Source organism: Gouania willdenowi, assembly GCF_900634775.1.
Source record: "Gouania willdenowi chromosome 24 unlocalized genomic scaffold, fGouWil2.1 scaffold_320_arrow_ctg1, whole genome shotgun sequence".
Classification (NCBI taxonomy): Eukaryota; Metazoa; Chordata; class Actinopteri; order Blenniiformes; family Gobiesocidae; genus Gouania; species Gouania willdenowi.
In genome coordinates this window covers 615,418-641,442 of record NW_021144848.1, presented here as the reverse complement: position 1 = coordinate 641,442, position 26,025 = coordinate 615,418, and the positions used below count along the sequence as shown (strand labels likewise).

The 26,025-nt window shown below is 38.3% G+C and overlaps 1 protein-coding gene across 1 annotated transcript in view; it reads right to left on the bottom strand.

The window, feature by feature from the left end:
* Window positions 1–3,056: 3,056 nt before the first annotated feature.
* Window positions 3,057–26,025, bottom strand: part of LOC114458199 (leucine-rich repeat and fibronectin type-III domain-containing protein 2-like) — a 66,397-nt gene continuing 43,428 nt past the window's right edge. The window contains exons 3-4 of the mRNA XM_028440522.1: window positions 19,290–20,686; window positions 3,057–4,020 (exon numbers count right to left, since the gene is read on the bottom strand). Coding sequence (XP_028296323.1) covers window positions 3,057–4,020; window positions 19,290–20,665 — 2,340 coding nt within the window. The 5' untranslated portion in view covers window positions 20,666–20,686. The remainder of the gene's footprint in view (window positions 4,021–19,289; window positions 20,687–26,025) is intronic.

Sequence of the window (26,025 nt, the reverse complement as noted above, 5' to 3'; positions counted from 1 at the left end):
CTTAAAACCTGATACCTCACTCTGAGACCTGAGGATGACCTAAAACGTACTCACGTGTACGTGCAGGCCTTTGGTTGTTAAATGACCCTGGGCTCTGTCTATTGTCCAATAATTTACCACCATATTCCATTTCCATATTATGTGTCCAACTTCCTGGATGTAGAGACGCTGGAATTCAAGCTGCTCGTATCATGAATGTGGAATAACAGCTAATATTACAGTTTTATGATTAACATTAGTAATAATATAGTTATTATTTGGTCTTTAATCATTTTGTAATACCAATGACGTGTGTTGGGCAGGGTTGGGGTCAATTACATTTTTTAGTTACAAATACGTTTTCAATTTCCCATGTTCATTTACAATTCAATTACGATTACAGCTAACAGCATTTTTCCAAATTACAATTAAATGAAAACAATTTTTTGTCCTCTGATAATCAATTAAAATTACATTATCAATGACTAAAGTTCAATTACAATAAATCACAATTATTGAGTCTGAAAAAAATAAGCTAGTAAAAATTAACCTTCCTCTTGTGTTAGCTTTCTGTTAGCATCTCTAATGATAACAAGTCTATAAAATACACTAAAAACAAATATACATCATCAAATTTATTTATAGAAATAAGCCATAAATAACTACCCAATCAATGAAAATATAGGTTTTAATATTTTATTTTAATGCTAAAGTGTGAGAAAGCTTGATATGAAACATTTTAATAATTGTTAATTGCACACAGAATTGTAACATGGTTCCCCAGTTTTGCGTTCAAATATAATTGACAATTTTCAAGGCAATTACAGCTACAAAGTCAATTACAATTTAATTATGATTATGACGGCAACAAATTTTCTAAATTACAATTCTAAATACGCCCTAATTGTCATTAATTATAAATTACACGATTACAATTATAGTTGACCCCAACCCGGGCACTAACGTTTGGGTTTTGATTGGCAGACAGAGGCGGAGCTATGGCTCAGTAAACAACAGATGTGCATCAAGTTCCCGACTTTTCAGAAGGAAGTGTTGGTATTGCTCCAACGTTAACAGAGGACGTAAGAAGTGCGACACCCGCACTTACGTAAAAGCTAATATTCATCCTCCTCACTTTTTACAGAGGGAGTCATTGTTTAAAACGCATTGGTCCAGTTAGAGGGATTGAATTGTGATTAAGCCAATCACAGCCAGCCATTTGACAAAGCTGCCATTCCGAGAAGGTAAACAAAGAGTTAACAGCGATGAGTAAAGTGGTAGAAAAATAAGAGTGAAAAGTGATTAAAATGGACCAAAAGAAGAACAAATGGACAAAACAGGTGGTATGTAAAGGTAGCCTAAATGAGCAAAACCTGGTAAACAATAGTGAAAAAGGGCAAAGATATGGAACAAAAAGAGGTAAAATGTAGAGAAAAAGGAAACAAGTGTGATTTATTGGGCAAAATGTAGCTTTATTGGATGAAAAGTAGCAAAAAAAAAATGGTTAAAGAATTGACAAAAAATTGGATGAACGTGTCAAAAAGAACTTATAAAAATGAGGAAAAATGGAGCTAAAATCTAAAAAAAAAACCATAAAAGGGCAAAAATGGGACAAAGAAAGTTTCAAAATGACTTAATAACTGCTTTAACATGGTTTTAGTAACCCACTGCAGCCTCTCATGGTACAGACTGGTTTTAACGTGACTTTCTCTTCAGTTAAAGTCAGTAGAATTCAACTTTATTAACAAAAGCCTGTGGACAAATGTTTTATATACTGTACATAATAACTTCAGTATGGAGTTTATCCCCTTTTGCTGCTCTTGCTGCTTCCATTATCTTCCCAGACATTAAAATTCTTGGGGTCCAAATCTGGCCCAGTGGGCCCCCACCTAGCAAGATAATCCAGCCCACATACTGCATGGAATGATGGCACTAGGGCGCTCCGCTGCTGTTTGTTACAGATGTCACCAAGAACAGGTCAAATAGATGTGTTACCTTATATATGGGTCACTTTTGGATCACATCCAGATGAGTCTGTACCCTAGCTTGCCATAATGCAGCCAAAACTGGCCCAAATAGATTTAAAGATTAGTCCACATTTGCAGCGTCAAAAAAGGCTAATTTAGGCTCACAAGTCATTTATACAGGCCAGAAGAATGACAAAGTGCCCACATCCGTTTGCTATCTGCGTTAGGAAGGCTTGTTAGAGCCCAAAATGTAACAAGACCCCAATTGTTATACCTTTTTTTTTTTGGCTTGTTAAGATATTTCAGTCCTATTTTTTTTTTTTAGCTTGGTACCAATTTTTAATGTGTCAGCATTTAAACGCCTACATATTGGTGAGCATGGATCAGTAAATACTTTTATTAATTATTGCTCTTATGATTCGGAATTTGTGCAGATATAATGTGAAAACTAAGTTGCAATAATTCATAATAAACATAGTTAATGTTAAAAGAAATCCTCTGAATTCTTTGTTTTTCAAACAGTTTGAATAGAAATCAATGAAATGGGCCTCTTTGTGTCACACTGCACTGCTTCTGATCATTTTGTTTTCGTACAAATGTATTAGTTGTAATTCAGTCAGTAGATGATGCGTTTGAATGTAATTATATATATTTATATGTAGGATCTGAATCATTCATTGACCTTTAAATATAAACTCTTCAGAGAACGTATATACAGCCACATACAAGTTTGTCAATTATTATTTTGTTCCATAAATCCTCTTGACTCAAATCATTACATTTATATATTGTATACTGTAAATATAGTAAACTAAAATAAAAAGAGATTTACAGTTGAACATGTGGTCATGCCTTGCTTAAGTGTCATGGCAGAGACCAGTAAGGGATCCTGTGTGTGAGACAGTAAACAATATAAAACTTTCATGATATGACACACGTCTGTACAGTGCATTAATAGTCGGTAGGTTTGTAATCAGTCATTGGGAACGGACTCAATGAAAGCTTTTCGTTCCTTTGATGTTTGGCTGTGACTTTGATGTAATTTACACGTGTGCTTCATGCAGGGTAGAAGACTCCATCATGGCATGTTTGACAGATCCTCCATCCTTCCTAAACAGTACTCTCCATCACCCATTCAGAGCTGTCGATGGTCACTTTGCTCCCCACCGGGTCCCCCTCCTCCTCGCACTGCAGCAGCATGCCGTTCACAGACAGGCTCCTCTTAGTCCAAATGCTGCTGATCCTGCGAGGTTTGCTGCAAAGCTGAGACCCCCCCACAGCTGCAACGTCTCCCATGTTGAACGACTGGCTCCTTTTGGGCTTGGAGTCCAGAGGCAGCATCAGGAGCTGGCTGAGGCTGGAGTCCAGCGTCCGCCCCAGCAGCGGCTCCCGGTCCGTGGGGGCCTTCGCTGCTGCTGCTGCCCTCGGCATTGTGGAAGACCCGCTGGAGGCTCCGGGTTCCCTGCCCTGGCCCCCCCGCAGCTCTAGGGCGGTGAAAGCCCCTAGAAGGCTGTCCAGGTTGGTTCGGTGCTTGGAGTGAGCCGACTTCCAAATGTTGGCGAGAGTGCTGTTGGGGCTGTAAGACCCCCGTCCCGTGCTGGAGCCCGAGGAGTCAGAGGAGGAGGTGAGGCTGCTCTGCAGAGAGCCACACTTGAACTCCACCACCTCGTCCTGTGCCCGCCCTTTGGGCTCCGGCTGAGGCAGGAGCAGACCGTTGGGTCCCAGCCGACCCCCGTTGATCTGCGAGTGCGTTTCGCTGACGTTGCTCAGCTTGTCCACCCGGGGCTCAGCGTCCGCCGACTTGTACCGGACCATGAGGATGATGATGAACACCAGCAGGGTGGCCACGATGATCCCTCCCACCACCAGGATCATGGTGCCCCCCAGCAGCTGGCTGGGGAGGGACTGACAGCGGGTGTAGTCGTCCACAGTGTAGAAATGTGTGCAGCCCACTATGTTGGTGGCGGTCAGCGTTGTGGCCGTGTCGTCCCAGGCAGCGAGAACACACAGGTCGTAGCGTGTGCCCGACACCAGGTTGGTCACCAAGAAGGCTTTACTCGCTGCAGGAATCATCCTGAACAAAAACACAATCACAGGTTAAAGTTCATGAGCAGTGACGTTCAGTAACGCCTAACTGTAATCTGATTACTTTTACCAAGCAACGAGTAAAGTAACAGATCATAATTAATAACAATAATACATTTAAAGCAAATCTCAAAGTGCGACAATGGGAATAAAAGCATAAAACAGAGAGCAGCTAAATCCAAAAGGGGGGAAAGGGGGGGAGATGGTGGTAGTTTTTTAGAGGATTCAACAGTCTGTGGGGTTTTGATGTGGTCTGGGAGAATGTTCCAGAAAGCACGGCCCCCCCATCGTGCAGAGCTAGTTCTGGGTGTGAGGAGGCAGTTTGAGTTGTTTGGGGTAATAATTGTAAATATTTAGATTTTAATATTTACACTATTGTATTTATAATTATAATATTATTATTACTATTATTAAATAATTATAAAATATTTGTGTAATATTAAGGCAAGGCAGCAAGACATATTTATTTGTTTCGCACATTTCATACACAAGACAATTCAATGTGTTTTACATGATTAGAAAGTGCAACAGAAAACATTTAATAGTTTAAAAGTTAATAAGAACATTAAAATCAGCAGTAAAATCATGAAAAATCTCCCTCTCAGTCATTTGCACTAGAGAATAAAAGAGACTTTAACTTGGATTTATTCATTTTTTTTTACATTAGATGCTGACTTTAGCTCTGCTAACAGTTTGTTCCACTTCTTTGTATTAAAATACTAAAATGAGTTTGATTAAAATCTGTTTTTAAAAAAACACAATGAAGAAAAATATTTCGAAAATGAAGTTTGTAAAATATACAGAGTAAAATGTAACATTTCCTTTCCATCGTGGCAGAACCAGAACTATGTGTGTGATGGTCAGCAGATTGTTTCCAGCTCCATCTCAGATCATCTCACATCTCTCATCAATGACCCACATTTAGCATACCTGTCAAGTTTTATATTTGAAAATAAGGGAACTTTTCTAACGCCCACTACGAGCCGTCCCACCCGCCCAACCAAGCTCCAGTGTCCCTTATATTTTAAGACAAGTGTACAATAAATCTAAAATACCTACTTATCAACCACTTACTAAATACAATTATGTGATTAGAATCTGGTTGGTCGACCTTTATTAACATTTAAATGCTGTGAACATTCCTACTAGGGCTGGTGATATGAACCAAAACTCATATCTCAATATATTTTCTCAAAATATATGATATATGATGTATGTTATAAATCTAGATAATTTTATCAAATGAAATCTGACCAGAAAAACAATTCTGGGTTAAATTTGCTGATGCAAAATGCGACACAGGGACATTTATTAACAAACAGCTGATCAATATGTGACACTCAGCGACTCCTAAAACTAGTATTTTGATAAATAATACGCTATAAAATACATATACATGAAATAATATAGTTTTCTATATTGCCAAAATAGAAAACTTGATACATCTTGAATCTCGATATATCGCCCAGCCCTAATTCCTAAATTATAAAACAGCCTAAATAAAAACATACATGTGTATATGAAGCACAAGTGTTTATTTAATATACTTACAGTTTATATACAAGTCAACACGTTGCATATTTACTGTTAATTTCACATTGCTTGTCTTTAAGTTAGACATTAACATTTTATTTTCATTATATATTTTATTATAGTTTCTCATGCTCACTCATGTGGTTCTCTGGTATTCACTAATGACTTATTAGACACATTTATTACAGACTTTACATTATTTAACACTTCATAAAACAGTGTATATTTGTGGAGCTTGTGATTGGCTGATTTTTCATGGTGACTTACATGGTTCCTTCCTCTGTGGTAGATTCTGTTATTAATCTAACAGAATGTGTAACTGTGTCACATCCTGATGGTCTTTATGAAGATAAACTCTCATTTTACAACGTATTTACACCAGTTCTTTGTTTTTTCACTGGAACGTCTTCATTCATCATCTCTTTTCTGAGTTGTTTCCAGGTTTGTTGCCACTGTCGTCACTACTATTGCGATAACTGCTACTCAGGTCATTTCAGGTGGCAGTTCTCGCGAGGCTAGTGACGGCGTTCAGTTTAGTAAGGTATCTTTTAATTATTACTACATTAAAATACGGGATATTTACAGGAAAATACTAATACGGGAAGATGGTGTGAAAGAGGGGTAAAATACGGGAGTTTCCCGGCCAAAACGGGATACTTCACAGGTATGCATTTAGTGGTGTCAGTCAGTAGCACACAGAGCGTTTCAGGATTTGTAGCTCACTTTGTTCTTTAGGAGAACTTCAATGACTTCCACCAGGGCCGGCCTTCCCATCAGGCAACACAGGCGGCCACCTAGGGTGCCATCTGCTGGAGGGGCAACACCAGCCACCAAATAATAATAATGATAATAATTTAAAACGTATAACGTATAAATGTATAATAAACATGAAACACACCCTTTACAATCACTGTACATGTTTTCTCTTAATTAAATATTAATATTAAAAATATGTAACTATACCTGCTGATCTTTTGCCCATATTTATGCATATTTATCCATCCATCCATTTTCAAACCCACTTGCTCCTGTTTTACAGGGTCGCGGGGGTCTGCCGGTGCCAATCTCCGGCTCTCATTGGGCGCTGGGCGGGGCTACACCCTGGACAGGGCGCCAGTTATTTATGTATATTTAAATTTATTTTATTTGAATTATTGTTCCCTTCTATATAATTATGTTGTGTTGTTTCCACATTGTGTTCTTTGGTTTTAAGATTTCTGTTACGGACGATAGTAAATCCAAACTTTTATAAATTATTTTTAACTTTTGATTGCACTGTTTTGCATTTATTTTGGATTTTGCACCATTGTTTTTGTTGTTCTTTCAGGACATTTTACTATACCTCTCGGTGTTATATTGTTTTATAGTGAATTATTCTAATTTTTAAAATAAATTGTACTTTTTTCCCCAATAGTTTATTGTGTCGCAGAATTGCATTGTTTTGTTGTCTTGATATTAAAAATAAATAACAATGTTTACACACTTTGTAGACTTTAAAAAGCAAACAAACCTTTTTATTTTATTTTTATTCATTTATTTGGGTGGGCACGTTAAAGTCCACTCTTGCCCTGACTTCCACACACGTCCCTGGTCAGACCGGCGTGAGTGGATGTGTGACCGTCTTTGGGCTGGAGGAGGTTCTTCTTCTACTGATTATTAGAGGTTGGTGTGCATAATGACACCTAGGTTGGTGATCAGAGGGCAACGTGAGATGTTTTGACCAGTGACTGGACCTGATGAGGAGTGCCAACTAGGATGACCTCTGTTTTTCAGCTGAGATAGAGATTGAAGGGATTCTACAGGTGTACTGGGGTTTTCTTTGATGGAAAAGCAGCACACAGACAGCGCCAGTGTCCTCTCCGCCCCCAGGCTCTACCAATACAATTAGTGAATTATCTATGATCGAAGAAACAGTAATTAGATTACAGTTACTTTACTGCAAGCAGGCTGCGGTACTAAATCAAACCGTTTTGCTACGGTTTGTTGAGCGTCTTGTGATTATTATCTCTTATAGCGCATTATAACCCAGTCGACTGTAGTCTCAAGGTTGGGATCAATCATATCTGTTATCGCGCAATTGATAATTACTTACAATTATGGCATAATTATAATTGAAATTTTAAAAATCTGTTGCTGTCGTAATTGTAATTAAATTGTAATTGAGTTCCGATAATTGACTTTGTATTTTTAATTGCCATGAAAATTCTATAAAAAAATGTAAATGATAATTTAACACATAACGGGGTTATGTTCCTTGGCATACACATACAGTTACCTCCAAAAGGATTTTGAACAGTAAGGTCAATTCCTTTGTTTTTGTTGTATACTGTAGATATTTGGGTTTCAGATCAAAACATGAATATGAGACAGAATTACAGTTTTTATTTCATAGTATTTACATCTAGATGTTAAACAACTCAGAACAGAGCACCTTTGTTTGAACCTACCCACCTTTAAAGTGAGCAAAAGTATTGGAACAGACATTATTAAATGAACTTAAAGTGAATAACATTAAATAAATAGTGACATAACTCTTACATCAAGCCTGCGACCCATTGACTTCACCAGACTGTTGCATTTCTCATGTGAAATGCTTTTCCAGACCTTTACTGCAGATTCTTTCAGTTCTGGTTTGTTTCTAGGGGTTTCTACCTTCAGGAGGTAAAATGCTCTATTAGGTTAAGGTCCAGTGATTGACTCGTCCAGTCTAAGACCTTCCACTGTCCCCCTGACGAAGTCCTTTGTTGTGTTGGCAGTGTGTTTTGGGTCATTGTCCTGTTGCATGACGAAGCTTATCTCGATTAGTTTGGATGCAGTTTTCTGTAAATTTCCAGACAAAATGGTTTTGCAGACTTCTGCTGCTACCATCATGAGTTACATCATCAATAAACACCATGCTTCACAGATGAGCTTCTGTGTTTTGGATCATAAGCAGATCCTTTCTTTCTCCATACTTTGGCCTTTCCATCACTTTGGTAGACGTTCATCTTGGTCTCATCAGTTCATAAAACTTTGTTTCAAAACTTTTGTGGCTCATCTATGCATTCTTCTCTGGAAGTCTTCTTCAAACAGTGGATGGTCATACCTTCACCCCTGCCCTGTGGAGGTTGGCAGTGATGTCACTGACTGTCTGTTGCTCAGTACACCAGTAGTTTCTTTCTTTTTCAGGATATTCCAAATTGTTGTATTGCCTATGCCCAATGTTTGTGCACAAGCTCTTATCGATTTTCCCTTTTCTCTCAGCTTCTAAATGGTTTGCTTTTCTCCCATAGACTTCTCTGGTCTTCATGTTTGCTTAACAGTAAATACAGTTTTCACAGGTGAAATCCAAAGCCAAGAACAAGAACTATTTCATGTTTAAGCTATAAATATAAAAGGCAACACTAGAAACACCCATCGGTCACATGTTCCAATAATTTTGCTCACTTGAAAAGTGGGCGGTTTCAAACAAAAAATGTTCTGTCCTGAGTTGTTTAACACATCTGGATGTAAATACTATGAAATAAAAGCTGGAATTCTGAACTTTTGTCTCATATTCATGTTTTCATCTAAAACCCAAATGTCTACAACAACAAAAACAAAGGAATTGACCTTGCCGTTCCAATACTTTTGGAGGTAACTGTATGTAGTTAACAATTATTAAAATGTATTTCATATCAAGTTTTCCCACATTATACCATTAAAAAAAAATTGAACTCGAGGGGTTTATTAACACAAAAAAAAGCTCAGACGCCCACACCAAAAGCATTAATACCAATATTTTCATTGATTATGAAGCCTAACAAGGTAACCAATAGATAGTAAATACATTAGATGATTGGTATTTGTTTTTAGTGTATTTCACAGCTGATTTACGACCTGTTGTCATAAAAGATTAGAACAGAAAGCTTTGCTTTTTTTTTTGTTTTTTTAAATAAAGTTATTTATTTGATTATAAATTAACTTAAGTAACTGAGAACATAATTATAAATGACTTTCTGAGGATAAAATTGGAATGGGAAGTAATGCTGGTCACTGTAATTGTAATTGAACATGGGTAATTGAAAACGTACTTTTAACTAAACCGCCATCCTCTGACTCATTTGTTGTTTTTCACTGAGGAAAAAAGGCCTTTAATGAAATGTATCATAATGAGTGGTGAATATTCTGACAAAGGAAAAGCAGACATTCTCTTTATGATGGACTTTGAGACATGACGTTACCTGCGTCACAAAGAAAGCTTTTTTTAAACATTTCTCACATTTTGCTGTTGTGAGGAAAATAGTTGCTTATGTTTGACTTTTTGGGCTGCGTGTGCATACATTTGAGGAGTGCTGCTGGTAGATTACACAAGTTGCACAGTTTCTTTCTTTTCAGATGCTGCTCGACTGACAGCACGCTGTAAATCCCCAGAACATCCCGATGCAGCAGTGCAGAGCGCTCAGTGAGGATGATCTCGTTGTTTTGAAGGCTTTGATAGACAACCCTGCTGATGGATGATGGATGTGTCAACGTCGGTGAACAATACGAAAAGTAAACAGCTTCCCACTATGCAGCATGTTGTGTGATTTAGGAAGTGCATCAATGTGACAGCACAACCATTTTTTATTTAACATCAAGAAGCTCATGCTTTAGATCTCTGTCTATGTTTTTCTCTAAGTTGTCCTCATTTACCAACCGTTCGTATGTTCAGATCTAGTGTTGTGGTAGTCCAGACCGGTCTTGGTCTCGAGACCAATTTTTAAAGGTCTCGGTCTCGTCTCGGACTCTGAAGCATTTTGACTCGGTCTTGTCTCGGACTCGGGATTTTCTCTCAAGACCATTCGAGACCAGCACTAATTCCTGCTATTTTTAAATCTGTTTATAATGTGATAATAACACGGAGAAGAACGGGATAAAACAATCCTTTATTCATTCTTTAATCCACCAAGTAATGACCACAACCTTCCTTAATGTGACTGAGTGATGTGTGTGACACACTCGTGTGTGTGGCGACGGTGTCAGTTTGGACCGCAGAGCAGAAGGAGATATGAACTAATCACCAGTAAAAATCTCAGTAAAACTCCAGAAAACAATCACCAGTAATAAATATTATCTCTCTGGTAAAGACAGTAGCTCTAACAACTGGTAAAATAATAAACTGGTGATATTACAGCCTGTGAATGCAGTACAGGGGACGCACTTACTCTGCTTCTGGGTCCTAGTGCCTGCCGCCCGGATGAAGCCTGTTCCGTTTACCGAGGTCCGTGTGTGTTTAATAAGTTTGTGTGTGTTTAATAAGTCCATGTGTGTCCGTGTGAAAGTCTGCATGTTTATGCCTCTCTCCATCCACTCTTTTCATTATATTCATGTCTTTTAAGGCTTTTATTACATAGTGTCAGCTGTAGTCTGGGCCGCCGCCATCTTGGATTATGTCGTCACCAGCGCGTCATCAACTCAAATCGCGCAAGCCCAGAATGAGTCAAATGACTGTAAAGAGGTCTTATATTAGTCTATTATCTTTTTAAAGTGGTGTTTTTTTGTGTCTTTAGACTCATTTACATTTATGTATATAATATGTTCCCCACAATATAAACAGGTTCACAATATAATTATTTTTATAGTTTCTGAGTCCACTGTATCCAGAATAATAATAATTCTCAACAAGAACTATTGATTAATTTGTCACATGACTTTTCCAGGGTTTGAGTTTGTTTTATTTAGTTTCACATCTACCTGTAGCTCTTTGTTTTTTACACTGATGACAACTTGTTTGTAGTTTTATTTCAGAAAGTTTCACTTTTACAGTTACAGCTGGAAACCTTTGTTAATTGAATATTCTAGTTACATTACAGCAACCAAATTAAACTATATCAACTAAGTGAATTAATAAAAATAACCTGTGTAAAGGCTTTTTCAAACTAAAAAATCATCTTGTGAAATCTGTGACCTGCACAACTCAAAGAATCAGAATCAAGAATCATTATTTCTTGGCTTTTAAATACTTTTAAACACTTGCTGTACATTCAGCTGACATAAAAATCTTGTTTTCAAATATGTAGAATAATTGTGAATTTATCAGAAGCAGTAGTAGTTTTAATATTTTAGTTAATTTTTTGCAGGCACCTTTTTAATCCGTCAAATGTATTTAAAATAAACTATAGTTAAAGAGAGAATGTTATTTAACTGTTGAACCTTGTCATAATTTTATTTTTTTATATATTTTTTTAAATTGAAAAAAAAATGTTTATGGTCTTGGTCTTGGTGCATTCTGGTCTCGGGCAAGTCATGGTGACAGATAGCGTGGTCTTAAACTCAACAGTATTCAGATCTGAGCGTACGACGTACGTCCAACCAAGCAGGAGTGATTAGCTTCAACAGTGCACAACACATACACTACCCGGATCACAGGAGCGCCACTAGAGGGCGCCGTCCCACCACTAAGCACGTTTGTTTGAGTAAGACATAAAAATAATAAAAATTATTAATTAATTAAAAATAGTACGGAACAAAGTTATATCTGTATTTAGATAATCAGAATAATATTATATAGATAATGATGATGTGTAAAGTTGTTTTGTTCATCTGTGTCTGACTGGTGACGTGTTTCCTCCTTGGGGCGCAAAAAACTTTACCGTCCACTCTAGTTAAAAGTTGTACATGCGCAGTAACTCCTCTTCAATACAAGTCAATGCAGTGACTCTGGGCGTAGTTTGCCTGCGCCCACAGTCACTCTGCTGCTGTGCAGAGTTGAATGCAGCCAGATCATTTACACAACACCCCCTCCCGCCATGGGAGGGGCTGACGTCACAGTCGCCCGTCATAAAGTGGCTGATTATGATGTTAAACTAACTAAAACTAAAAACAAATGGGTAAAATCTGAAAAACAAAATAAAAAAAAAAACAAAACAAATGAAATAACAAGAAGTATAATAACCCTGACACACACTCACTCACTCTTTTGTATATACCAGAGTTTCTCAAATTAATATAATAATAATAATAATAATAATAATAATAATAATAATAATAATTGGCACTAAATACTGTTTCTTTCCACTTAGTTACAAAATTAGATTCTTTAAAATGTGTGTTATCACTCATTCATTCCATCATTATGATCTATAGTTGTTTTTTTTTTACAGTATTCTGAGCAAAATATTGTAGTTAGACAAAATATTAGATTCAGAAATGAGAGAAAGGAGGTACTTGAGCCAAAAAATGTTGATACCCACTGGTATAAACTACATTTGTTCTTGCCTGTTTATGGGTTCTGTGGAAATAAATGTGGTTAGTTTGAAAGCAGTTCTGTAACTGTAATTTTCCTACTTATTTGTTCAAAGCTACACAAACACTGTTTGTTGCTTAAACAACGACGCGGCTAAATTGTGGATTTTTCCCTGTTTTATAAGCTTCATGCCGCCACAGAATTGAGCTCCGTCACATTAGATCAGGTGGAACAATGAAATTGATTCTTGCTCGCACTGAATCATTCTGATCACTCATTTTGCCTCATCATAGCACATACGCAGAGAGAGAGAGAGAGAGAGAGAGAGAGAGAGAGAGAGAGAGAGAGAGAGAGAGAGAGAAAGAGAGAGAGAGAGAGAGAGAGAGAGAGAGAGAGAGAGAGAGCCCGTGTATTAGGTAAAATTCAGCCAGTTTGTAATAGAAGAATAAACAGTATAAAGTTGTTAAATCACCACGTTAGGTTTGTTCAGGATTGATTGGTTTTCTGGACTCTGAGGTTCATGGAGACGCTTCCGTAAGGAAGAGGGAGCAGAGATCAGAACATCCTGGATACAGTCTGTATCCAGGATGTTCTGATCTCTGCTCCGTCTACAGTAAAAGTCAGTCAGTTTGTAATAGTAGCATAACAGCATGAAGTTTCCAAATCATCACGTTGGATTTGTTCAGAAGTGATCGCGTCCGTATTCTGACTCAGAGTCAGACTCGCTGTGATCGCTCCGCGGTAGTTCACGGTAATAAGAGCGGACAAAGCGGTCCAAATAAGTCTGGTTCCAGTAATAAGTGACCATTAAAAGCTGTAAATAGACTGATATGTAGACGTGGAGCAGTGAGGAGGAGACTTCATGTATTAAAGGAAACTTATCAGTAACAGTGCACTTTATAGCCCGGAAATTACTGTATCTTAGTCAATGTCTGTTGTAACAGCACAGTCTGTGAAGCCAAAGACGAACCAGTGGCAGCACAGCCTCGACTGATGACTTTTAAGGGTTTCATTCATTTCTTTTAAAGTCTTATTTATTGCCTAAAGCGTGCAGACAACTGAGGTTGATATAAACAGTATGTATCTGGGTCTCTCCAGAATCTCTGCTGTGAAGTTTTTCGCAGTGCACACAGGGGGGCAGACGTCACCTGTGAGCCCCTCGATACGGTGGCTGACAGGGACAAATGCACAGCAAACAGCAGTTTAAGTACAGTTTTTACACTGTCAATAAAGCACATCTTTGGTTTGCTTCACCTCAGATGTGAGGATTTTTCTTGCCAGTGTTTGTTTGTTTGGCCTCAATGGGCGGGGCCTCCAAACCAGGAAGATTTAAGCGCTTAACAAGTTAAAGACAATCAAATTCAGCCACCACATTTATCAACACCTGATCAGTTGTACGCTGGGATTGGTCAGATACTATTGTTTCATAAACCACACGTAACAGGAGAAGGTGGATGGATACGGCACACGTAAAACTGGGCACCAACAACGGCTGCGGCCTCCCACCCACACCCAACACAAACATCCTCTAGCACCAAAACAACTGAATGGGGCAATAGGCTCTGAGGCACTAGCCCCGCACCCCACCAGAGACCCCCAAATCCCCAGACACAGACCTACTGGGCCGGACGATCTCAAGTTGCGCACCCATATGCCCGCACAGCGCAACGGCAAAAGAGGTCATCCAAAAAAGACACTCCCTGGCGCACATCCCGCACAACGCCATGTTTGCCACCTGCCAGCAGAGCGGGACATTAAAAACCCATAGAAGAAAAAAAAACATCTTAGTCGATTCTAAAGAGCCTAAAACATAAAATTATATATGCATCCTTTGTAAAAAGTGGAAGATTAATGAAATAATACCAAAAAATGAAACTTCACGTTCCACATTAAAGTTGGGTGCTTTTATTTTTGCTGTCATACTATTTTGTCATTGGTTACTTCATGTTCTTGTTGTATGAAAGCAAATGCCTATAAGGTGTATAACAGGTACGTTATGCATGTAATATTCTACTTATTACATTCACTTCCAGAAAGGAAAGATACAAATCTGTGTCATAAATCAGAGTGGATAATTGCAGCCTTAAAGATTGGGACCTTATAATGGCAGATCCATTCTGTCCTCAGAGTGCTGGCTCTCATGCAGCGCTATCCACTGACAGCATTGCTAATGATGCTACTTTTCAGCTCCAATCAAAAGCCTGGCTGCACTTATTGCTGCTGTCACAAACACTCTGATGTCTGACGCCAGCTACTATTTTTTATCAGGGATTTATTGAACTATATGCGTTTGGAAAGTAGAGATTATGTTTACTATCATAATATGTCTTAAAAATGAAAAAAAAAAGTTGACAAGTTAATAATTCTGATTTAAAACGCTTCAATCTTGATCTCATGCTAATAATCTTAAAGCTACTAACAGAAAATAATAAAACATAATGCAAGAGGAGACATCTCTAACCTAGTGTACTTTCCTATAATGGTTTTAGTCCCAAAGCTCATACACATTATGGTTTTATTATACAATATAAATTAAGATCTGCTGTTGTGTTTAAGAAGTACTGATGGGAAAAATAACAATTGAATAACACAGATATTTGGTTTGTCCTGTAATAACAGCACATTGCTATAAATGATTATTAAAATCCCTGCTTGTACATATGGGTGCTCAGTAAAGTGATTTAACAATGTTGACGTTTCAGGATTCTTTGGATCTGGAAGTGTCAAGATTTTCTCCAGATGACAACTTCCTCTACCAGACCATTAGCCGCCTTTTGCTCCACGTTTCAGTGAACTTGAGTAAAGTCTGTGGCCGTCTGGAGTTTTTAAAGTTTACTCAGGGAGAAAAGCCCAGGCAAACACAGCTGGTCCATTTTTGAGAAACAACTGATAGAAACGTGACATGTAAAAACCATGTTGTGAATCCACATTAGGCTCCACACTCAGGTAAACAACTGTCTCAGCACATGAGTTATTGGCCACAATCATTTTTCGTCATTGTCCCCCTTAAAGTGAGAGCTTTTCAGTTCCTGTCAACCTATTTAGAGAAATATTATTATTTTTACATAAGAAGAAGAAAATGTAAAGACCTAAAATAAGCAGAAACTGATTTAAAAAAGAAACATACTATATTGAAAATTACACTTGGCCTCTGGTTTCTCTTATGCTTTTCACTAGTTATCATAACCCCTGCACACTTACCTCAACTCTATCACGTGTCTGGAACAACTAATGATTTAATCTGTTTATTGTGTTTATCAGACATGTTGGTGAAATTTAAATAAAATGGATTTGATAATAACACCCTGGTGTCCACATGGACCTGCTGCGGGAAAAGGTATTAAAATGACAAGTAAAGGTATATTGATCATTAGAATTCAACTTAATGTAATCAATGTATTATGTTTATATAACATTTTGGCTTCTGATGTAAATAAGATGTGTTATTGGCTGGTGACAGAGGGGAACGTCGAGCTGACAAGGATTTTTTCTCCCCGACACAAAAACAATTTTACACTTCTTCAATTAAATTAAAAAAAAAAAAAAACTGGTAGATTTTCCCTCAATTTTAAAGTTGAAATTAGGGATGCAACGATTAATCGTAAGGCAGTTAAAAATCGATTCATAGGTATCACGGTTGATATCGATTTTCTGACAATTAAATCGCAGTACCTTTTTTAACTATCCGGAAGTTTTGGCGGCAGGCGGAGTCTGCTAATACTTTCTTTCTGGCTGCCTTCTACTCTTAAATATGTTAATAAATGATTCATTATCCCTTTAGCACCGAAAGAATATCTGTAATATTACTTGAATATCTGTAAAAGTCACGTTTTTCTATTAGCTCTGTCTGCTAGCATAGCTTCTCTTCTTCACTGCAAGATATCTGCATGCCAACCGACCACTGGGTTACCAGCGCCCTCTGCTGGTCCAAACAAATATGACGTAAATCAGTGCAATGACGGTTTTTTTCCGTCCAAGTCCAATTGTTAAGGCACAAAATACATTTTCAGTTGCACTTTTAAAAAGAAAAAGAACTATTATGCAGTTTTGCATTGTTTATTATAGAACCAGAATTTAAATTAATAGGCTTCATTTTCATTTGTATCATTCCTTTATTTATTTCATTCAAGATTTATTTTTAGTTAAATTATATTGTTTTGAATTGTTTATCAAGGAATTTTTTGACAATGAAAAATAAAAGGAAAATAATACAGTATTTTCTAATTTTTTTCCCAAAAAAAAATTTGTCTACAGTCCCATTTTGTAAATGAAAAAATCGTGAGAGAATCGTATCGTGAACCCAGTATCGTGAATCGAATCGTATCGTGAGTTGAGTGAATCGTTACATCCCTTAGTTGAAATACATTTATTGTAAAAGATCTTTATAATAAATGAAATCGGTGATTAAATCATAATAATGAATATATTAAGTCAATGAAAAACGATGTGCGTGTAAGCGACGGGGATCCGTCTTTAGAAAACGATAGTGTGTAATGTGGAATACAGTGCCTGTGTTAGAGGGAGCATTAAAACACATTAACTCGCACAGACCAATTACTCGCACACGATGAAAAAAAGGTTTCATTTGTATATTTTTGTGACCCTGCTTCTAGCTACGAGGCCTCTTTGGATCAAAGCTAGGAGCTTTCCAATTCATCAAGTCAGACCATGAAATGAAACATTACCTACGAAACTGTCAAATTAATTCAAATGATTTAAAAACTCCCAGACATCACCCAACTCAAAACTGTCCAAATGATTTATGAAGCAAGCAAAGGTGCAGAAAAGACTTTCAGAGAGAGAAGGGGAACATAATTTAAGAGGGAAACTACATTTCAAGATGCAACATGCCATAACGCCAGCGAAAAGGATGAGCATAACAATAGCAGAAGTTCAATTATGGAACTAAGGAGGGATGGGCAACACTATCACAGCGGGGGCCACAAAAATGTGATTGTATTTGATCCGAGAGCCACATTTATCAACATTTAAATAATGACTGATCTGAGCATTAATACAGGGAAGATTTTGTTGTTTTGACAGTTTCTAGTCATTTTGTCTAGTCACGTTATGCACGTATGTTGTCAATTTGTGCTTTTTTGGGGTCACTTTCTGTATTTTTGTTGTTGTTTTCTGTATTTTCCTGTCTTTTTCTGTCATTTTGTTGACCTGTTTGTGTGTCTTTGGAGCTATTCTGTAATGTGTTGTTGTTTTCTTGTGTTTTCATAGTCATTTTGTTTGTTTAAGTGGTTGTTGTGTCTGTCTTTGTTGTTTTTTTGTGTATTTTAGGAATTTTTCGTGTACTCCATTTTGCTGTCGATTTGTGTATTTTGGCAGTTATTTTGTGTATTATGTTGGGCTTATTATTCCTTCCAACTTCTTAAAATGCAATTTTTGGGGATTTGTCTTTGGGGCCACACAAAATTAAACTGAGGGCCACATGTGGCCCCCGGGCCTCCAGTTGGCTATGTCTGGACTAAAGGATTAAATAAAAAAGCAGCAACATAACCAGTTTAAAAAGTTTTTTAAATCACAAATGTTAGTAACTATCAGAAAAAAGAGCAACAATTTTACCAAGGACAGCAAAAATATATAATATGTTTTGCTTTTGCTTCAACCTTACGGTGGATTAGTTGGACATTTAAAGAGTAACTAAACCCCTGCTTTCTGCTGAGCGCTACTAGGGGCAAAATTGATTATGGGCGGGGCTTCTGACGCAGTAAGACACACCCACTCAGGTCAGTGCTGGCAGTGAGTGCTGTCTTCTCAACTACTACACACAATACACAGCCCACAAGCATAAGCACACACACACACACACGCCCACGCACACACACACACAGCCCCACATACACTATATCACTCACAAACAGTCCCTGTTCTACTCCCACCATGAACCTCAGACCACCGTGGCCTCTCTCACACACACATAAAGACACACACAGCAGCGAGAAGTACATGCACATCAGCGCACACGCAGAGACAAACGGGGATGCACACACAATTTAATGAACCCTCTGATTAGACCATGATCTGTTCTTTATAGAAGCACAGAGTCAAAAACGTCACTGCAGGAATACGGAGCATGGAGTTCATCATTAAAACTGTCAATCAATGTTCACTGAGGGCTGTGATTGGCGGAAACCCTCCTCCCTCCTCTCAGCTTTTAAATGAGAGGCGGGGCCAACAGTGACAGTTGGTGACGCGCGATGGTCACGATAATCTGTCCCAGCCAATAGCAAAATTCAACTGTAATAGCAGCGTTGAACCCTTAGAGGGCAGTAACTCTGACATTTTACAACTAAATACGCTAAATTAAAATACTTACTAAAATGTTAGAAGTACTAGATGAGGATCAGTCAACAGCACTACTTAATACCCAAATACATATGTATTCAGCAGAAAAAGTGGGTTTAGGGTTTAGTTACTCTTTTAGTGTTCTTTCTTCTGGGTTTTTTTTTTTTTTTTTTGAAGAGTGCCAAAATACATTAATTCATTCATTCATTTAATAGAGAACAAACAATAGTGGAAATATTTACCTGTAGATCAAAACCTCATCATCAGAGCAGTTGTACTGAAGCTGGTACATCTTCACCTTGGGTGCTGTCGGGCTCACCGTCCACGTCACAAGTGCTGAAACTGCTGTCGTTTCAGACACAGTCACGGCTTTCTCAGGTTGGGTCTTCTGACTTCCCTTATTAGTTCTCGTACTGCTGGTGATGTCAGAAAGTCTGGACTTAGGCTGCACTGGCGGTCCAGTGCCGTTGCTGAGGTGGGGGAGCTGGATAATGGACACTTCCACGGTGGCAGTGGACTCCCCAGCAACATTGGCAGCGATACATGTAAAAGTGCCATAGTCTTTTGAGGTGGTTATGGTGATGCTTAATGTACCGTTGCTGAATACTGCAGTACGAGAGGAGTTGGCTAGCAGTTGGTCATCAGGGGAGATCCAGTGGATGGTTGGACTGGGATCTCCAGAAGCCTCACACCTTAGGCTTGCTGTCTGGCCCTCCAGAACCAGCATCCTGTGAGTGTGCTGAGTGATAAGGGGTGGCTGACATAAAAACTCCTCCTCCCTTATATTCCAGAAGTAACGACCCTTCAGGGCAGGTGGGGAGGCACAGGTCTCTAAGTCATCGTCTCTATCAAGCCTGCGCAGCCACAGCATCTCACAGTTACAGTGGAGCGGGTTCCCCCCAAGACTTAAAGACAGCTGAGGAGCAAAGGGTGTGGTGAGGATCATTGAATCCTGGGCACGAGCAAAGATAGGATCCGGTGGTAGTTTCTGCAAGCGGTTGGATGTCAGGTCCAGTCTCGCAAGTCGTTCAAGGTCAGTAAAGGTCCCTTCTGGAATGAAGTCTAACAGGTTGTGGTCCAAACTTAGCTGGTGAAGATTAATCATTAGTCGGACTGAATCCCAGGGAAGAGACTTCAAGTTGTTGTATGATAGATCTAGATCCTCCAGTGCAGGAGCTAAGTCTTCAAAGGCCTTGTCATGAATTCGTCCAAGTTGGTTGTTGTTGACAATGAGATGCTGCAAGTTCATCAAGCCCCGTAAATCATAAGGACCAAGCTCAGTTAAGCGGTTGTTGTCTAGGTGAAGTGAGCGTAGAGTTTCTAGGTCACCAAAGGCAAAAGGCTGAATGTAGCTTATTGTGTTCCTGGAGAGGGTCAGATCCACCAGGTCAGTCATATTGGCAAAGTCTTGCTGCGTGATGCGGAGAATATAGTTGCCTCCGAGCCGGAGCTCCACCGTACCCCGGTCGATATCTGGAGGCACAAAAAGAAGGCCTTTGGCTGGACACAATGTCCCAAGAGACTCCGAAAGATTCTGGCATGTGCAGTATTTAGGGCAGGCATGGGTGGACATCACTGTGGCTCCCAAGACCAGCAGGTAGTAGATGATGTGCTCCATGGTAGACTCATACACATGAACCTGAGTAGAACAAAGAAAAAAGACAAGTGTAAGTAAAGAGGTTGATTAGCGACTTCATCAGCAGTTCAATAAACACGTTCGTTCACAAGTCGTTTGGGGCCAAAAAAGCCTTAAAAGAAAAGAGCAAAATACTACATCAGGGGCTGGAAACCCCTGATAACCCATTGATAAGTATCATCAATGGATAGTATTATTGTTTGGAAGAGTTGACGTAACCAATGCACAACACCACATGACCACATTAGTAATTATATTTTGTTCCATGTGATGAAATTATAGTTCCTTTTCTATTCATTGACAAAAATATTAAAAAAAAAAATTGTTTTGTTTTTTGTATTTTGTAAATTATCATAGTTTAGTTATTGTCACTTTAAAAATGTAGTCAACTGAATATATGATGAAAACTTGTATAGTGGTGTATATTAAATAGTAAAATAGTATTACTATGTATGTGTGTGTATATACAGTACATATGTATGTATGTGTGTACATACTGTATACTGTATATGTTATGTTTGATGTGTATGTATACACTGTATAGATAAAAATTGTCAAAGCTTTGACACTAGTGTAGAAAAGTGGTGCTCACCCCCGTTGTCTGACTGCAATATTTGCTCAGAAAAAAAACCAACTATAGAGCATAATGATAGAATAAAGTGATAACATACATTTTAACAAATCTAACTAATCGTTTTTATCCTTTACGGTCATTTTCTGCATGGTGTGGGACGAACACGGACCTTTGTATTTTTAGTTCATGTTCTAATCAATATCATTTACATCATCAATAATACTATTATACTATAAACAATGTAAAACCCCATGTTTTTAATTCATTCATTTTTTAATTTCCCACTTTCTCTCAAGTTACCCCTGTAGTGCCATTGCGTACCCCTAGGGGTACACGTACCCCCATTAGAGAAACACTGGTGTAATATTTTGTTTCCTAATAATTTTTGTGATATTATCTAGACCAGACTTTCTCAACTGGTCTCACCCTGGGACCCACATTTTGCCAAGGACATTTTTTTTTTTAGAATTCAACCGACAAAATTTTGTTTTTCAAAAATAGCTGTTGAAAACACACATATATAATCTATATATTTTCCTGTGCGACATGCATTTCACAGCATGCCTGTCGAAAGAAAAGTTTCTTTCAAAATAAAATACAAGTCCAACATGAGAGACATTAAGCATTTATTTATTTTTGACCAGCTGTCCGCGACCCGACCAGTACAGGTCCGCGACCCACTTTTGGGTCCCGACCCACCAGTTGAGAACTATTGATCTAGACAACGGTAAACAGCCTTCTGATGCCGGTGTGGTCCATGTCAAAATAATCAAAATAATCAAATAATTGTTGATAAAACATTTGAAGTTAACTGCTTTCAATTTTTTCATTTGTGACATGAAATGAATTTCATGTGTGTGGATTTTTTAGACACAAGCACACATCATGTTCTACAAGCGCTCCCATTTTGCAACATACATGTATCTCTTCATACATTCTCCCATAGAATGTTAAAGGCGATGTAAACTGGTGCTGTCTCAGTGAAGTGAAGAAATTAATCTGCATTCGAAATCAAACTTGGTTTATTTCTCCTTCTTAATGCACATGAACCGTATTCCTGTTGGCAGTGAACAGAGTGTGAGCTAAATCATGCAGTCAAGGCCAGGGACAGACATGAGTGGATGAATAGAGCCGAGGTCAGAGGTCAGAGGTCATGGAGCGTCCATGCAGGTGGTTGTTCTGGTTCTGTGTGTAGAGCAGGAGGATCAGTGGAAGGCCTTGGTGAGAACGCTCATCACAGCTGCTGCCTTCACAGCCCAGCTTCACACCATCACTTCACGCACATGAACAGATGGACACACGTGCACGTGCACGTGCTTGGCTCAGTGCTGTCTGCATAACTGCATCTAGAACACAGCTTCATACTACAGCTGCACTTCTGTCATTCTCTGTTTGTATGTCACCCCCTGCAGGACATTAACGTTAAAGAATGTGTAATTATTTACACAGTATTACTAAACAGTTGCATTCATGCACAGATGTAAGGCAAGGCAAGGCAAGGCAAATTTATTTATATAGCGCATTTCATACTCAAGGCAACTCAATGTGCTTTACATGATAAAACATTCAATTGTTTAAAATCAATAAGAACATTTAAATCAATAAGAACATTTAAAATCATCAGTAAAATCAATTAAAATCATCAGTAAAATCATCATTACATCAACAACATGACAAAAAATCTCTCTCTCAATCATATGCAGTAGAGAAAAAAAGTGCCTTTGACTTTGATTTAAAAATGTTCACATTGGATGCTGACTTCAGCTCCGCTGCAGTTTGTTCCACTTCTTTGCAGCATAACAACTAAAAGCAGCATCACCATGTTTACTGTGAACTCTGGGCTCCACTATCTGACCTGTGTCCATAGATCTGAGAGACCTGCTGGGTTCATACCTGACTAACATGTCACTGATGTATTCTGGACCAAACCCATTCACAGATTTATACACCAGCAGCAGAACTTTAAAGTCTATTCTGAGGCTGACTGGGAGCCAGTGTAAAGACTTTAAAACTGGAGTAATGTGCTCTGACCTCTTTGTTCTGGTTAAGACCCGAGCTGCAGCGTTCTGAACCAGCTGTAGCTGTTTGATGCTCTTTTGGGGGATTCCTGTCAGAAGACCATTACAATAGTCCAGTCTGCTGGAGATAAAAGCATGGACCAGTTTCTCCTGATCTTTCTGAGTCATTAAACCTTTCACTCTGGAGATGTTCTTTAGGTGGTAGAAGGCTGTTTTTGTGATAGATTTGATCTGACTGCTGAATGTAAGATCTGAGTCAATCAGAACACCAAGGTTTTTGACTTGGTCTTTAGCTTTTAAAGATCGAGACTCAAGATACTTGCTGACAGCAGTCCTCTTTTCCTTGTTACCAAAGACAATCACCTCCGTCTTGTCATGGTTTAGTTGAAGGAAGTTTTCACTCATCCAGCAGTTTACTTTTTCTAAACAGTCACACAACACCTCAATGGGACCATGGTCATCTGGGTTCAGTGATAGATATAGTTGTGTGTCATCTGCATAGCTCTGATAATCAACCTTACAGTTCTGTAAAATTTGTCCTAAAGGAAGCATGTAAAGGTTAAACAGAAGGTGGGTGTCCAAGAACAGATCCCTGAGGAACCCCACAGGACATTGGTAATCTGTCAGATTCAAAGTTTCCAATGCTTACAAAATAACTTTGCTCCTCCAAGTATGACTTAAACCATTGCATTACTTTTCCATTTAGTCCAACCCATGTTTGCAATCTGTGCAACAAAATTGTATGATCTACAGTGTCAAATGCAGCACTTAGATCCAACAGAATGAGAACAGATACTTTTCCTGAATCAGTGTTCAACCTTATGTCATTGATCACTTTGATAAGAGCAGTTTCAGTGCTGTGATGAGAACGAAAACCTGACTGAAATTTATCAAATATTTTGTTGAATGTTAAGAATTGACTCAGTTGGTTGAAGACCACCTTCTCAATGATCTTGGCCATGAATGGAAGGTTGCTGATTGGTCTATAGTTAGCCAGTATAGAGGCATCCAGTGTTCTCTTTTTTAACAGCGGTTTCACAGCAGCTACTTTCAGGGATTTTGGTACGGTGCCTGATTGGAATGAGCAGTTAATTATCTGACACAAATCAGTGACAATTGACTTTACAACAGTTTTAAAGAAGTTTGAGGGTATTGTGTCAAGGCAACACGTTGATGGATTCAGCTGCTGAACAGTCTCCTCTATTGTTTTTGGGTTCACTGTAATAAACTCTAACATTGTAGTTGACTCATCCCTCAGTGGTTGAAGCTGTTCAAGCTTTTTGTGATTTTGCTGGTTTGTTCTGATGTTTGACCTTATTGATTGTATTTTTTCATTGAAATATACAGCAAATTCATTGCATTTTCCAGCTGACAGTAATTCAGGGGCTATCTGATCTGGGGGGGTTGTGAGCTTTTCAATTACAGAAAACAACGTGCGAGAGTTGTTGACATTTTTGGCAATAATTTCAGAAAAGTATTGCTGCCTTGCTTTGAACAAGCCATCGTTGAATTTTCGCAGACTTATTTTGTACAGTTCTAGATGAATTTGGAGTTTTGTTGATCTCCATTTACGCTCAGCTCTTCTACAGTCAGATTTCAAATTCTGCATTATCTCAGTCCTCCTCCAAGGTGTTTTCTGTGTGTTTGGTTTTCTCTTAGTTTTGATTGGAGCCACCACATCTATGACATTACAGACGTTTCTATTATACTCATCCAGAAGATCATCAACTGTCTCAGCACTCAATGTTGGTGTCATTGCTATGGCTTCCATAAACTGTGCACTTGTGTTCTCATTTATGTACCTTTTCTTTAAACACACATAACTAGGGGGAACAGATGTTACAGTCTCTAGGTCAAAAAAGACACAGAAATGATCAGATAGAGCTAAGTCTTTTACATCAACAGCAGAGATATCAACACCTTTAGAGATAACCAGATCCAAAGTGTGACCTTGAGTGTGTGTCGGACCAGTCACATGTTGTGTAAGACCAAAAGTATCCATTAAAGCATACAGTTCTTTGGCAGTATTGTCCATGTTATTGTCTACATGAATATTTAAGTCACCTGTTATTATTAAAAAGTTGTATTCAGTGCATACAACTGACAGCAGTTCAGCAAACTCATCCATGAATTCTCCAGAATATTTTGGGGGTCTATAAACGACTAAAAACAGAACTCTTGAATCACCCTTCAGTAAGAATGACATATATTCAAAGGAGATAAAATCACCAAATGTTATTTCTTTGCACTGAAATATTGATTTAAAAATGGCAGCAACTCCACCACCTTTCCTGCAAGTACGACACTTATTTAAATAAATAAAGTCTTGTGGTGCACTTTCATTGAGAATAGTATTACTGATACCATCATTCAACCATGTTTCATTAAGAAATAAAAAGTCCAAGTGATGTGTCAAAATAAAATCATTAATTATTAGTGACTTGTTAACAAGAGATCTAACATTAAGAAGAGCTAATTTTAAAGACTTTACTGGAGACACTGGTGGACTTTTTGGATGACATGTTATAGGAGTCAAATTTGTATCTCTATAAAGCTTTTTGCTTTTCTTTAATTTCACAACTTTACCTGTGTTACCTGTCACCACAGGAATTAAAGAAGCTGCATTAACTCCATAGGGCCCTGACTTTTTCTGGTTGTTCCTAAAAATAGAGCTATTGCAGTCTGGACCCAGCACACATCAGGCCTGTGTCGCTCTAAGTTGAACACAGCTGGCCTGAGGAGAAGAGTGA